Source organism: Medicago truncatula, chromosome 2, assembly GCF_003473485.1.
Source record: "Medicago truncatula cultivar Jemalong A17 chromosome 2, MtrunA17r5.0-ANR, whole genome shotgun sequence".
Taxonomy (NCBI): Eukaryota; Viridiplantae; Streptophyta; class Magnoliopsida; order Fabales; family Fabaceae; genus Medicago; species Medicago truncatula.
Genome location: NC_053043.1, coordinates 49,715,831 through 49,730,783, shown reverse-complemented (window position 1 = coordinate 49,730,783; position 14,953 = coordinate 49,715,831). Strand labels below are relative to the sequence as shown.

Below are 14,953 nucleotides of genomic sequence, written 5' to 3'. Positions count from 1 at the left end.
GGAGCTATAAATAAAGAACTATGAGATTCGTTTAGATAAATGTTTAATTAATGCATTGTAAATCTAACGGTGTACCCCGTGAGCTTAACTCAGTTGGCAGTAGGGTTGGGAATATGTCAGGCCAGCTTACAGGGGCCTATGATCTGGCCTGTTTAAGTCTGGTCTGACCTGACCTGTTTATTAAAAAGGCTAGGTTTAGGCTTTTTAAAAAGCCTATTTAAGTATATAGGTCAGGCTTAGGCTATCAAAAAAACCTATGAAGCCTAATAGGCCGACCTGTTTATGCATGTTAGGCTTCATAGTGGACTTTTTAAATAGGCTTTAAAGCTTTATAGTGAAATAGGCTTTTAAGGCCTTGTAGTAGTGATAGACAAGTCTTACACTGAAATAGGCTTTGAGGTCTATTAAGCCTATTTAAAAGTAGATAAAATGAAATGTTTAGTGACTTTAATAGTAAGTAGGCCTGTAAATAGGCTTTCAGGCCAGGCCAGACTTTTAAATAGGCCTATGAAAGGCCATAAGCCAGACTCAGGCCTGCAAAATTTTTCGTAGGCCAGGCTCAGGCCTATCAAAGTCTGACATGGTCTGGCCTATTTCCAACCCTAGTTGGCAGGGATATTGCATATTATATGCAGGGGCCGAAGTTCAAACCCCGGACATCCCACTTCTTCACAATTATAATGTGCGAACTCTAGCCACTAGACCACTAGATAAAAAAAAATAAAATCCAACGGTGCTGTGGTATGTTTTATACATACTTATATAAAATAAATCTCTTCTACCGTTGGCTTTTCAGTTCGACTATTAATTATTATTTTTTTCCTCTTTTGAGTTTTTAGTTCCTCTAAATATATAATTCTTCAATGATAATTTTTATTATTATTACATGTTAATTAGATATATGTCGAATTACAGAAATCATTTACAAATATGCAAATTAATATTTAAATAGTAACATGTTACTATACTCTTTCAAAAATGTTACTATACATATACATATTATATTTTTTTCATTTATCTTAGATGAGAAATCAATAGTAACATGTTACTTTTTATTTTATTTATAAAGATAATATAAATATTTCTAGACTAACAATCTAATTAATTACTTCATCTTAACTTTTAACTTAAAATACAATGCATCAATTTTATTAATATTATAGTTTCACTACTTTTCAATTTATTACTCTTAATATTTGTAACATAAATATTTTTTTGTCACTTTATGTATTTTTCCTACATGTGATTGATTTTATTTTATCTATGAAAGATTATATTTTATTTTAGTTAATTGCTTGATTTAGCCACGAGATAAAAATAAAAATCAATTTAATTATTTTAATTTTTTTTACTAACCGATTGAAGTCGGACGAACTATCACGTGCGAACCACGGGTCACCACCTAGTTTTCATTAATTATATAAGCTTATGTACCTCTTCATATAATTCATATTCCATCGTTACAACAACAATCAAGCCTTATCAACTAAGTTAGTTTATATTCTCTCATTATCAATATAATTTTCGTTTTACTTTTTATCCCCTTCTCTCTTATCATCGACTTTACTCGTGCAACTAACTAACTAACTAACTGGTATAACTACCTTATATTGCATCATGGAAATTTAATTTTCTCATGGAGTTGGAGCTTGCAAATCAAATTCCAAGGCTGAGTTGAGTTTGCCTCCTCTTTACTTTTTCGCCAAGGTTCTTCAATTTCTCTACATTTCTAAATTTTGTTTCCAAATTCATTCATTATTTTTGTGTCTGAATGTAGTTTTGCACTATTCCTCTTGACAGGAATGTTATTGAATTCTTTAAATAGCTAGTACCAAGACAGAGCAAAAAAAAGAGATATATATTGGAAAAACTGAAAATTGGAATTACATTACATGATAGAAAAGAATAAAGAAAGGCATGGCATGACATGTTTAAAGTTGAGTTTAGCTTAGGATGCTGCCATGGTTGATGGCCTTACGGAGAAGAGCCTGACGTCCGGGGAATGGATTGACAATGGCTAAATTAATGTTGTCATCTTCAACTTCTTCAATATCAACCACATTGTCGTCCTTCTGTTGTTGTGCTTCATTTGTCGTCCTCGATCTCATTTTCTGTCTCGCTCTTCTCTCCATCCTCTTAGTCCTACTACTACTACTACTACTACTACTACTACTACTGTTACTACCGTTACTACCAATGATACTAGTAGCAGGTGGTTGGTTAGGTTGAGTGTTGGTATTGGCATCACTGTCGCTGAAATTGACAAGTCTCGGAATTCTCCCTCCTTTAGAAGTGCCGAGAAGGTCGAAATCAACTTTGCTCCAACCAACTTTGTCAAGGTTATCCCAACCAAATCTCTCGCTTATCTTCTGGAGCTCAGAATCTGCCGCTCCAATGGATTTAGCAGCACCAGAAGAAATGTTGTTACCATTTAACACATTAAGAGCAAATTCCCACTCAATGCGGTCTTTGTAGATTGGGTCTAGAAGGACTTGATCTGCAAGAATTGCCCACTCCTCAAACTCGCGTGCTCGTAAGTTTTTTGAAACCCACTTGAGGTAGCTTGACGGAAGGCTTCCCAACATCTTCCCCTTGTATTTTCCGAAATCTATTACTCTGTCTCTGGCCAGTTTAATTTCTCTTTCTGAATTGCGTCTCAACGATGTTACTGTGACTCCCACATAACGCTGCTTTTGATTTGTTATACAACGAGTGTCCCGAAACATAAAGTAAACATGATGCTGCTGGTGCAATAACAGATGCATGAGATGAAGATGATATGAACGCCTTTGTAACTGCAAGCAAACAAAACAAAAAGACTAGAGTTGGATGGGTCAACTCTCAATTCATTCAAATAAATAAAGAAAGGTAAAGATTTTCAATCTTTGGAGAGTCTAAGGCATTGTCTAACATGTATTTTCGTAAAATACATGTTGCTGGTGATTGGTTTAGCTTAAAAGTAAATAAGTATTAAAAACTAGAGTTAAGATCCATTTTGATCCTCACAAATTTTTGACGGTCTAATTCAGTTTTGACAAAAACAAAATCCAAAGTAGTCGGGTATAGCACAATAGAACAAAACTAACTTATGATATTATATTTATAAACATTTGTTCATGTCATTTATAATGTGTGACTCTTAAGACAATCTTTCACGCTAAGCACTATTAGACTTCATGTGTGAATATAAATGGTGGCCGGTCTTTGGGTGGATTAGTTTAGCCTCTTTAAAAAAAATGGTGGGTGATCCGATAGCAAAAACTTAATAACAAGTATTTTAACGAATTTTTGAGAATCTCTAATACCATATTAAAATTTGTGGTTGGAATGGACACAACTTCACAATTTTTTTTTTTTTTTTTTGAAGGAACAACTTCACAAATCTAGTTTGGAAGTTAGGACTGCCTATATATTACTTCCAAAGTAGGACTCTTGACCAATATTGACAAATTTGTCTATAACTCATTATAATAGAATAATTAATGTCCCTAGTATGAAAATGTTAAGACTAATGTTATGTTTGGCAAAATAAATAGGAGATACTTGATAAGCTAACTTATAACAGATGACTTATAAGAAGCTAGCTTATAGTTGATAACGGATAAGTTAACTGATTGAATTTGTAGCCTTTGATAAAAATAAAATTGAGATAAAAAATGATAAGTGAAGTTTTATCACAAACAGCTACAAGCTGGTTGAGTTTTATTTTTGTGACAGATTGCCTTATGCCGTTAAAAAATTGTGAAGTACTCTTCACTCTAAAAAGCAGTAAAAAAAAATGCAGAAATAATTGGAAGCTTTGCATATGATGATGTCTACGTAGCGTAAATTTGACATTTTGGTTAGTTTCTTTGTCTCACAATAGATGTTAAAAATAGAGTCTACCTCTGTGAGTTAGGAGAAAACCGTGGTTGGCTTCGACGGCGGAGAAGGAGGAGTGGCCTTGGCAACTCTGAACAGTGGAACGACTGCGCGGAGAAGGAGATGACGCTGTGAGTGTAGAGTAGTGGATTGTCTGTTTGTGCGATAATGTGAGGCTGTGAAACCAAATTAAAAGATTGGGTTTGGGTATGTACGATGCTTGTGCCACACATTTAAATAATAAAGTAACAAAGTGTTACGTGTCAACGCAAGAAGATTGGTTCAATTGATAAAAAGTTGATTCATAAATCACAACTATATTTTGCTGGTCGGGTGACTGAGTTCTCTCAATCGTCACCCGAACCAATAATGATCGGTTTGGTTTGGTTTGGTTTGGTTCGGTTTTGATCTAAACCGATACACAAAGGATATATTTAGTTTGATTTTTCAAGTTAATTGGATTTATCAAATCCCGTTGGAAACCATACATACATACATATTACATTCATACACGTACCTTTGCACATTTGAGTCTCTCATTCATTCTCAATTTCTCATATCCAAATGTCATCATACTCATATTATTATCATCCTTTCCCCACCAGCAAAGCTTTTCCAATTTGGCAGCCACTGTCACAGCAACAGCACTCTTTCCCATACTACGGCCGCCACCGGCAGCAGTTACTCTCTTCTCCACTTCTCAGACAACACAGGCTTCCTTGTTCAAGGCTTCAGGAAATAGTATCTGTTGCCTCAGAGTCACAAGAACAAGTGAGGCAGAGTGAAAACCCCAACAACAAGAAAAACTCCAAGGATGATGATGATGATGATGATGAAGAAGTGGGAATTTCTAAAATACAAGTGCCTAGACAGAAACACATCCCTGTTTCCAAGTCCCAGCTTCTAGATGCAATCCTCTCTAACATGCTTCATCAAGATACTGCTCATCACTTTCGCCTTCTCACCTCGTAAGTACTATCAATTTCCTATATTCATTTCAAACAACCAACACTTTATTCAACATTAGTACTGATATGTTCAGTATGGCTCATAAGCATATAATAGGGCAAGGGGCAGGGGAGCTGAGTGAGTGAGACGGTGCGATTCAGGGGTATTGTTGTAATCTGGACCGTAGTCTTATATATATGGTTTGTAATTGTAACACTGCAATAATACAGGACTACAGCTGCTCTATAGTCGCAGATGTAGGCACACTGGACCAAATTGCATAAACAAATGATTGTGTTCATTGTCATTGTTATTTATCGCTTCTTTGGTTCTTCCATTACAAGTTGTTATTCTAACACTAGACTACTCTATTATATAATCTACAGATGTTTGGACTCTATACTACATGCTGAACACAAATCCATCTTAGAGGAAATGCGTTCGGATTATCACCTCACCAATGCAGTCCAAACTCAAGAGGATGAGGACCCTCTTGTACCAGAGACACGGGTTGTGGCCAATGGAAACAATTCAAACTATGCCAATGACGACATCCTTCAAACCGGGAATGGAAATGGGAAGGTCTATCAGGATATACAGCTTCAACCGCAAAAGTCTATGCTCTCTGAGTATGCTCTCAGCCTCGGGAGTCTTTTGCGTTCTCTTGACATAACTCCCAACAACGATTCTGATACAGGGTCCAGGTTTCTGCTCCTTTCCACTTAACATGCTTCTTTGAATTCAATTGTTCCTCTCAACTTTATAGATTATAAAAGAATTACTGTGATTGATTGAAGTTCTAGTCAGTATAAGTTGGAAACGAATTAAAATTATATCACAAGGAGAGGTGATGGTAATTTCTCCAACAAATAAGGGTGCGAGTGTTAGTTTGAAAAATAGAGGAGAACCAGTCTATTCAACCATGTTCTTTTCATCTTTCCATTTCTTAGTAATGCTCTGATCAATTATTTTTTTCCAAACTTAATGGCAGAGTTACCATCGCTACTCGTTTCCAACGTGCTTTCATGCAACTTCTTTCTAATGCACAATTCGAAGAACTATCAGCTCGGGATCTAACGCTAACATCTGCATTGAATACAGACTATCTCCTTACCTTGCCAATATATGTTGACTGGGAGAAAGCATACGAGTCTAATGCCATTATATTTAGGTAAGGTAATTTCATATATATTTTTTCAGCATGTTTGTTCTTTAATAATAACTTTCAAATCAAATTTAAAAAATTAATCTTTTTAGCTTTGAAAAGGCTCAATCAAATGAAGTATTTATATGGCACACTAGGATTTTTCGAACGATATATAGTTTCACTGTCAAAGCTTCAAATGAGCAGATAGATATATGGTATACGATAGAGCTTTATGGCGTCGTTTAATCCATGTAGCCGACCCCATTTGGTGGGATAAGACTTGATTATTGACCAATTATTTGTTCTGACTGGCTAGTTAAGCTTCTGGGTTAGGTAACCTTCTAGATGAACTGAGAAGCAGAATATATAACTTAGCACATTTCTTCTGTTTATCTGAGAGTTATGTATTATCTTTTTCTATTGTAGGCGGGGCTATGCAACTGAGAAGCAGAATGGCCTATTAATTGTTGAAAAACTGGATTACTTACAGTCCAGGCTTCTACAAACAATCTTCTTTGTTATATCAAAACCACTAGCAAAACTTGGCTCCAAAATAAGCGAGGTTACTTTTTTGTGGTGGTTTCGTCATTTACCTTTATTGATATCTGAGTAAAGACATAGAATCATCCCATTATTCAGGCATGTCGAAGAAAGTTCTTTACGCACATTGTCGTGCACAAATATACTCTCAAATATCATATGGATATTTCGTAAGATGCATCAATATTTCTTAAATGCTTCCACTGTCTTGACTATTCTATAGATATTCAAATGATTAGCACATGCCAAGGAAATTCAGTGTTAATTGTCAAATGTAAAAGCTATAACCATTTTCAAGGGAAGAAAGTTATAACAAGGAAATTCAGTGTTAATTGTCAAATGTAAAAGCTATAAGAATGCAAGATGCTGTCAAATATCATATGAATATTTCGTAAGATGCATCAAAATTTCTTAAATGCTGATATTGTCTTTATATTTATTCATTCAATGGAATCAATTAATTTAGGTAGATAATCTTTGATATTCTACTATTAGAAAATGACACAGGCAGGTTTTAACTAGATTAGAGTCTATTTGAATTCACACTATACGCTGACATGTTTGATATGTAGGATCTTATAACAAGTTAGATCACCTATGCTTTGTCAAGCAGACTTACCACACTGGAAATACTTTTATCCTTGTACCAGTATATAGTTAGTCACAGTATTATAAAATCAAAATTTGTAGTAAGATTGAATAATTGAGATTATGGAAAAGCATGTTGTGTGAAGAAACAGATTTCTTTTTCCTATATTCTTTAATACATTTTTCTCATATATTATTTGACTATTTCGATGTTCAAGATTTATATCACAAATTTTATAGGGATAGGATTTAGGAAATCTGGAAATATATTTATAATTAGGCAACATTATTAGCCAAAGCATAGGTTTGTGTGCCAGGACATTTCGTGTGGGTGCATGGGTTTGATCCCATGACCACCCTTTCCCCCTCCCCAATGTCTGTGTGTTGGCCACTAGGCTTTGATGAATTCACTCTTAAATTGAAAAATATGTGCATCAGGATTTGTTTAATTACAATTCTCTTTGATTATGTGCATAATTTATATTATACATTCCTCCATCAATACTTTCATTCTTCATATTTGATAGGGCAACTCTATGTTTTCTTGATAAAAGTTGTTACATTTTCTAAGGATATGACAGTTACCTGTTTTCTTTATGAGAAATGGTCTTTTGATACGGCTTATCTCTAAATTATGTTTAATCAACTTATCGGAGCTGTCAATCTATCTACTAGGGTATATCATACTCTAGTTTGGTACTGTCAACTTTAGAAGTTATGCATTTTTTTAAAATAAAAAATAAAAAGTTAGAAGCTATACATGATATCACAATTATGTCTAACTTGTGTAAAAAGTATCTTACTAATTTTAACAACTTAGGTATCAGGTATAATCAGTCAGAAACATGAAGTGCGCAATTGGACAGAAAGATTGAAGCTTTGGCTAAAGAAACTTTCAGTATTTCAAAAGTCACTGATCTATACTGACAATGACAATGAATTGGACGAGCAAATAGATGAAAACCAAGTACCAAATGCAGAACTCCCTATTTGGCTGGCAGCTCAGAGGGCAGTAGCTCGATATGAAGGGATTTTGTCACCTGTAGGTCCCCGTGAAAGGCTCTTAAGGAGATTGCTTTCTTGGATTGGACTTATTCCGCCTACACCAGAACCACCTTTTCAGGTTGAAAATGATGGTGACTCTCCTGAACCTTATCTAAGGTTTGCTCCACAAACAGCTCTTTTATTACAGTCTGTTAACTCTCTTAGAAGCTCCTATTATTTGAATGATAAAGGAACTAATGTTTGCTTTCCGTCATTCCAAGAAATCAGATTTGAACCGATATTTCTGATTGCAGCAGCAACAGTGACATGGAAAAACTAAGCAATGCAGTATAGGCATATATAATATATAAATAAATGAATATCAAAATACTATCTATATAGCATTTCCATGTCACATACTTTTGGGTTCTTGCAAAATATTTATGCTTATCCAACATTTGTAAAGAATGTCTTGACAGTATCAAACAGATTCAAATATTCAAACTAAATAGTCTTGAAATCACTATTCAGAAGTATCAGAGTGTTGTGTGAGTGTTAAGTGTAAATATGATCCATCTTGGAGACAGACATGGCTCCTTTTGTTGAAGGTTTAGTGCTTCATAGCTTGCAGATACACTCAAAACAATATTATAATATAATTAGCTTTAAGCTCTGTTAACATTAAAAGCTCATTCCATTATTGTGATGCATATCTTTTTGCACATTGAAAGTGAAAGCACACTGGTATGGGAGGTGAATAGATGGCTACATCGAATATCAAACCTCCTACAGCATCATCATCACACGACAATATTATAGACTAGGGCCAGTGCCAGTTGAGCTATCCGCTATTTGACATTATATATGCAATAACTCCCACTTCTTGTTATAATTTATTCTTAATTAATGTTTTAGTCTGTTGGAAATAAAGATTTTGAATTGTGTATAATAATGAAGCCTTTAAATTGAAATATGTTGGATGCACCGGGAGTGATCAAATATATCCAAATTACAAATATGTGTTGATTTCATGTTAACATTGCTAGTATAGTGTAGTTTGGTTGAAGCATCACCGTTTGACATGACCGATCATTGGTATTCTCCATCCAGGCCTACTTTTTTGTCAAGGATATCGCTTAGTGATACATGGAGACCTGCAACAAGGAAATACTGCAGAAATGATCCTTGGAAAATGTTAAAAACTTCCATTTCCATACTTTTCTCACGATCAGTCCTGCAGGTATTACCCATATTCTACAATTTCTTGTAGGGTTACACAGATATGTATTTAGGTGAGCCATTCTGACGGCATGTCTTATGTTTGTGACCTTCATTTCTACATGGGATTCCCTTCCAAAAGGGGGAAGATAGATTATAAATCTTTTATTACGTATAAAAATATGGAACTCTCCTAATTTTACTAATAATGATTTAGAGAGGTTTTCAATTTTTCAGGCAAGGATTGAGTAAGTTCATAGTTGCAATAGTTGACAGAGTTCTTTACTGGCAATATTTTTCCAAGGACTGATAATTATGCTGGAATATTGATCCAAATTTTATACGTTTGCAAAATAGGAACCAGCCTTTGAAGAATTAATTCTACTATATACCAAGGAAGTTGAAATAAATGGTAAAGATAAAGCTGAGGTTCCATCATTGCAATTAAAGATCTATGAGAAAATTCCTTTTCCAGATTTACCGGTAATTATTTTGATACTACAGGGTCTGTCATATGTCAGATAAGAAGACCCTTCTTAGTGTTGTTCCTGTTGTAACTTTGGATGTTTATATGTTTAAAATTCTTCAGATGGTATTCAATTTATTTGCAGGTAGTTTTTCCTCACAAAAAGCTATCATTCCGCATCATTGACACAGTAAGAAATCTTCTAGAACTCGCGCTTCTTGTTTTTGAGTTTTAAACTCTTTTTAAAGTTGTCTGCTATGTCCCTAAGTGTAAATCATGATATAGTTTGAGCTTTCTCTGCTCCTAAATTTTCAGAGAAAAGCAAACTTTTTTTTTTATCAGAACCTGGCCCAGTTTTACAAGCCAATACATTATACATGTCTGTGTATTTCAGATATATAAGTATGCATTCTTTCCCGTAATAATTGAATAAGAATGTAGCGATGAAATAACATTAGAATATTGGTTGTAAAGTACCTTTAATTACCCTATTTGTTTAGTGTTGTAACTTTTAACTGCAAACTTACAGGTGCGCTTGGATGTTGCCTCAATTTTGGGACTCCTGGCATATTTTATAAACTACAAATTTGAGAATCTCTCAGATTCCCCGTATGTACATCTTAATTTCATATGATATTTATGATATTCCTAAACGATGTTTCTGCATCTAAATGATTTTTACTGATTTTAATTATGGTTCTAATTTCGTCTCTAGACTCAATTATCTTTGATGCTAGAAAGGAATTGCCTTTGTTTTTTTCTTTCACAATGCTGGTAGCTACCTTAATCGTGTACTTTTTTCCTTCCTTTCCAAACATTTTTTCAGAATAATACTATCAACAAGGGGAGATTATGATGCAAACAATATAATAGGAATATATTTGGTTAATATATGTTACCTTAGTAATAGGTTTTATTTTGTTTTGAACCTTACTCTATGCACATATTTTCTTGATGGACTAGTAGGAAACACCTCATTTCTACCTCCACCAATAATTTTCCTGCTTAGAAGTTACATCATCTGTGAAACTTTTGGAGTGCTTGTTTACAATATTTTACTTTCATTTTTATTTCAGATCAGCTATATTACTTGATGTAGTTGCCATAAGTGCCCTAATAATATTTGGGAGTCGTGTGGTTCTTGGTTACAAACAGACGTGGGATCGGTATCAGGTAGATTAACATGATATTTTCTTTTAGATGCTATTAATATTTGAAACTGTTGTTATACCAAAAGAATATAGTTCTACCTTCCACATTCTATGGAAATAAAACTATCTGAGATTCTGAGTTGTCAAAAATATTATATTGCAGCTATTAGTGAACAAGACGCTTTATGAAAAGACACTAGCAAGTGGCTTTGGCTCGGTGCATTTTCTTTTAGATGCTTCTGAACAGCAGCAAGTGAGAAACTTCCGCTCCTTATGCTTTCCGTGCATCTACATTTCCAGTTTCCATCTATAATTCTGCTGTTTATGGGGATGGGGACAACCAATGCCGTCGAATCAATCAGTTAAATAAATGGTGCTTCATTTTTTTCCTCATTAAGTTATTCAAACACACAAACATTTGTTAATGGATCTTGGCCATATCGTATCTTGCTTTCTAAAACATATTATCGTATTAGTATCATATTTTATCCATATTGTATTATGTATCCGGGATTTATATACAGTATACTAGTAAAAGTCATCCGGTTTTAGTAAATATCAACAACTATAAACCGGTTTCTTGTGGTTTAAGAAATCAAATGTCTGAACAGAAGTCCCAGTCACAGTAGTGGATAAGGCCATGCAGTATATTTTATTTGTAAAATGAATCCGGGTCTGATCTTGAAACATAGGTTCTAAACTCATATTTATTTCTATGCATTTTGACTTGCATTAACTTCTTTCTCCAAAAACTTTTCATGTGCAGTACAAGGAAGCTATTTTGGCTTATGCAGTCCTGCTCAAAGCAGATAAGAGCCAGGTTTGTTAAATTTCCTCCCAACGGCGTTATGCTATCATAAGTTCTGCTATGCATTTTCGTGTAGTTGTTTTGTTAGGAATAATTGTTTGCAAATCCTCTCGATGATACATAAATCATGTGTAACACTTTTTACTTCAGGTCACTTCTCGCCGAAGTGTAGGAGAGGACTGTGAGAGATTCATGTATGAAGCGTTTAAAGTAAAGGTAATGTATTGACAGGGTTCTGCCCTCCGAAGTTTATACTTCATTCTTTTACGCGGTAGTGCTGATTATAATCATTGCATAATTTGCATTCTTATACGATTTGAAATTGCCAGGTTGAAATGCCAATTGACAATGCACTCAATACATTATTACGGCTGAGCCTAGCAACTGAAACTTGTATTGATGGAAGGCATGGGTTGCTGGCTATACCTTGTCCTGAAGCCTATGAGGCCCTTAAAGAACGGTGGAATAATTTGCTTTGTTAAAATGTAAAATATGCACATTTCATTAGGTACTGTAGAAACAACCTTTAAGATTTACCCAATAAAGGCACTATATGGTACATAATCCCATCATCGCACCCAGTAATTGTTCTGTATATAGACGAGTCTAGGCACTATTCATACTACACCTTGTGTTGATGTATAGAACAAAGTATAGACCTTTATCAAATATACAAAGCTTGATTAACAGCTTCTGAATTCATTCCAATTGCATCAGTTAAAATTAGATTTAGATTAGTTATGATCAGTTATGCATGTTTTTCTACTAATTAATTCAGTTGAATTCCCTTTGCTCGAGCACCTACTTATACATATATTGGTGTATCATTTTCTTCAACCAATTTGAATGATTCTCTCTTCACTTTTATATGCTTCCCTCTGAAGAGTAACATTTTCTCATTGGTTACATAAGTGAGTATTATTGTTGAAATCCCTTGTACAATTCAAAATACTTGTTCCCAACTTGGGACAAACACTGATTATTATCAGGGGCATTCTTTGTAAGAGTGACACGCCAAAGCTTCAAGACACCATCAAGGCTTCCAGTACAAACAGTACAAGAATCTTCATTATCATCTTCCTTAACCAAACATCCTCCTAAAAAAGCTGTTACAGATCTAATTGGTCCTCTATGACCAGCCAAAACAGCTAAACAAACATGTTGTCCATCACGTTCTCTACTCCAAACCCTGCTAGTTGAATCAGCCGAACCACTAACTACATATTTAGCAACACTAGCTAAGCACAATACTGCATGTGTGTGTCCTTGAATTGATCCACCATATTGCAGTTGTCCTGCAAACCAACCCTTTAACCAATAGTGTATGTAACCATCAGTGCATCCACCATATAAAATTCCTCCATCATTATTGGTTAGTGTTAAGGCTTTCACAGGTGAATATTTGGCATGAAGTGTTACTGTGAGAGAATGAGGTTGATCATGGCTACAAAAATTCCGACGCCAAACTTTGATTGTGGCATCGTCGGAGGCCGTGTAGAGAACGCCGTCGTCGGATACAATCATGTCATTTATTGGATCAGGGTGTGCTTTGATTGTCTCTATGCATTTGAGGTCTGAGATTCTCCATACTTTTACTGTTTTGTCAAGAGATGCAGTGTATATAATATCCTCTGCTGTGTTAATTGCCATTGATGTTATTAGTCTCTTATGCTTCATCTGCTGAGTGATGCCATCAACCAAACAAAACAATCATGTTAATGGACCAAAAATGTTATTATAGATATATAAAAATTGCAAGTAAAACCAGTAAATAATTATTATGTAATGATGACTTACATTTTATAAATAAATAAATGGTTAGGTGAGTCTAAGAACGTGTATATGTGTTAAGAATAGAATTCATAAACACTTCCATGTTGTAATGATTTTTTACACTATTAATCAATCATAAGCGTTAGATCATTAATAATGTTTGATTTCAAATATTTCTAAAATCACACATATGATTGGTTGTGATTTATTGACGGTGTAAAACTTTCTACGCTGACCGTGTATCACAATTATACTCGTATATAAAAAAATATTACAGCTATGGAGGCAATTAAGGTACTAGACTTACTGTCTTGTCTTTCCCTGCGATGTAGCTACGAACATAGCCAAGTGTCTTAGGAATAGTAGCAGATCGAACATGTTTCAACACCTTGTTATCCCAAATTATTGTCCACACTCTGATCTTGCCATCACCATAAGCTGCATAAACAGTGTCATTGGAAACCTCAATAGCCACAACTTTTGAAGCTTTAGTCTTCAACTGTCCACATTCAGTGAACTCAGGCAGTTTCCAACACCTTACAACATTGGAATCAGAGCCTGTGTAAAGTAAACCACTTGATGACAATGCTATGGACGTGATTTGTCCGTCGTTTCTTAGGACAGAAGAGGCACAGTGGTAAGTTGTTTGTAGGGACTCAAAATCAGAGAGCTTAGTGGGAAAATAGTGATGTTGAGGAGATGAAACTGGAGAGTTTTGAAGACTGCGTGAGAAAGTTGGACATGAGAGTTTTGAGAAAGGTGTTTCTTTTGTAGAACGGCTTCTAAAGATGTTACTGTTGTTGTTGTGAACTGTGGTTGATGATGTAAAAGCAAAATCAGGTGAGTTGGGAGAGTCCATTGATATTTCTTAGTAAGTTGTATTTCTCTTCAAAAGAAAGATCATTTCATGATCAATGGTTTGATGTGTAGTAAGTAGTATTGGTTAATGTTATGATGATGATGAGTTGTGGGTTATGAATATGAAGTTTGGTGTAATTAATTAATGAGGTTATGAAATATATTGGTGGTAGATGTTTGCTATAACTTTGTTTATTGCAATAGCTGAATATAAGTTGCATATACAGTATATTGGTTGTATGTTTACATTTACAACTGCTCTCTGAGCCAGTGTTTATGATCATGGGGACAAAAAAAAAAAATTATAACTCTTTTTCATGTTTTTTATTTAGCTTCTCTACACTTCTCACAACTAGTTTAGGGTTATGAGTAAAAAATCTTTTTCAATATGAGAAAGGCCAAACACTCACCATATATTTGAAAGGTTATGTTTAGAGAAAAATATAATATCAAATGAATAATGGAATCATTTGAGGGAAATATAAATTTCTTTTGAATTAACTGATGAGGACTGATTGATTATTTTGATCTTAACCGTTTCCTGACTTATCTGGTGGCATTAATTGTAAGTCCATTAATGGTACTCCTTCAAGTTTCAATCATAAAAGCAG

The 14,953-nt window shown here is 34.5% G+C and overlaps 3 protein-coding genes across 6 annotated transcripts; 1 reads left to right on the top strand and 2 right to left on the bottom strand.

Moving 5' to 3' along the window:
* Positions 1-1,839: 1,839 nt before the first annotated feature.
* LOC11432379 (uncharacterized) lies at positions 1,840-4,081 on the bottom strand. Of its 2 annotated transcripts, none has more exons than XM_024776857.2 (2): positions 3,886-4,081; positions 1,840-2,819 (listed from the first exon to the last, which is right to left on the bottom strand). In XM_024776857.2, exon 2 carries the CDS (start codon positions 2,763-2,765, stop codon positions 1,944-1,946), a length of 822 nt encoding a protein of 273 aa, XP_024632625.1. In that variant the 5' UTR covers positions 2,766-2,819; positions 3,886-4,081; the 3' UTR covers positions 1,840-1,943. The 2 variants fall into 2 exon arrangements, with proteins under 2 accessions (XP_024632625.1, XP_003597708.1); XM_003597660.4 differs by having other exon boundaries at positions 1,840-2,795.
* A 247-nt stretch (positions 4,082-4,328) lies between these two features.
* On the top strand, positions 4,329-12,413 carry LOC11420975 (uncharacterized). Of its 2 annotated transcripts, none has more exons than XR_003009547.2 (14): positions 4,329-4,829; positions 5,196-5,513; positions 5,801-5,980; positions 6,383-6,518; positions 7,905-8,245; positions 9,179-9,308; positions 9,644-9,769; positions 9,898-9,942; positions 10,282-10,361; positions 10,829-10,925; positions 11,067-11,276; positions 11,670-11,723; positions 11,862-11,927; positions 12,041-12,063. XR_003009547.2 is itself a non-coding variant. In XM_003597659.4 (14 exons), exons 1-14 carry the CDS (start codon positions 4,426-4,428, stop codon positions 12,191-12,193), a joined length of 2,220 nt encoding a protein of 739 aa, XP_003597707.1. In that variant the 5' UTR covers positions 4,329-4,425; the 3' UTR covers positions 12,194-12,413. The 2 variants fall into 2 exon arrangements, 1 of the variants encoding a protein (XP_003597707.1); XM_003597659.4 differs by having other exon boundaries at positions 11,067-11,156; positions 12,041-12,413.
* LOC11436354 (protein JINGUBANG) lies at positions 12,341-14,647 on the bottom strand. Of its 2 annotated transcripts, none has more exons than XM_003597658.3 (2): positions 13,792-14,647; positions 12,341-13,388 (listed from the first exon to the last, which is right to left on the bottom strand). In XM_003597658.3, exons 1-2 carry the CDS (start codon positions 14,341-14,343, stop codon positions 12,630-12,632), a joined length of 1,311 nt encoding a protein of 436 aa, XP_003597706.1. In that variant the 5' UTR covers positions 14,344-14,647; the 3' UTR covers positions 12,341-12,629. The 2 variants fall into 2 exon arrangements, with proteins under 2 accessions (XP_003597706.1, XP_024632623.1); XM_024776855.2 differs by having other exon boundaries at positions 12,341-13,391; positions 13,792-14,643.
* Between the last annotated feature and the right edge of the window lie 306 nt (positions 14,648-14,953).

Excerpts from the sequence above, each read along its gene's own strand:
- LOC11420975 (XM_003597659.4), top strand. The coding sequence starts at position 4,426 with ATGTCATCATACTCATATTATTATCATCCTTTCCCCACCAGCAAAGCT. Across the intron at positions 5,981-6,382 it reads TCTAATGCCATTATATTTAG|GCGGGGCTATGCAACTGAGA; the intron begins GTAAGGTAATTT and ends TTTCTATTGTAG. Across the intron at positions 9,943-10,281 it reads CATTCCGCATCATTGACACA|GTGCGCTTGGATGTTGCCTC; the intron begins GTAAGAAATCTT and ends GCAAACTTACAG.
- LOC11436354 (XM_024776855.2), bottom strand. The coding sequence starts at position 14,343 with ATGGACTCTCCCAACTCACCTGATTTTGCTTTTACATCATCAACCACA. Across the intron at positions 13,392-13,791 it reads TCGCAGGGAAAGACAAGACA|CAGATGAAGCATAAGAGACT; the intron begins GTAAGTCTAGTA and ends GGCATCACTCAG.
- LOC11432379 (XM_024776857.2), bottom strand. The coding sequence starts at position 2,765 with ATGCATCTGTTATTGCACCAGCAGCATCATGTTTACTTTATGTTTCGG.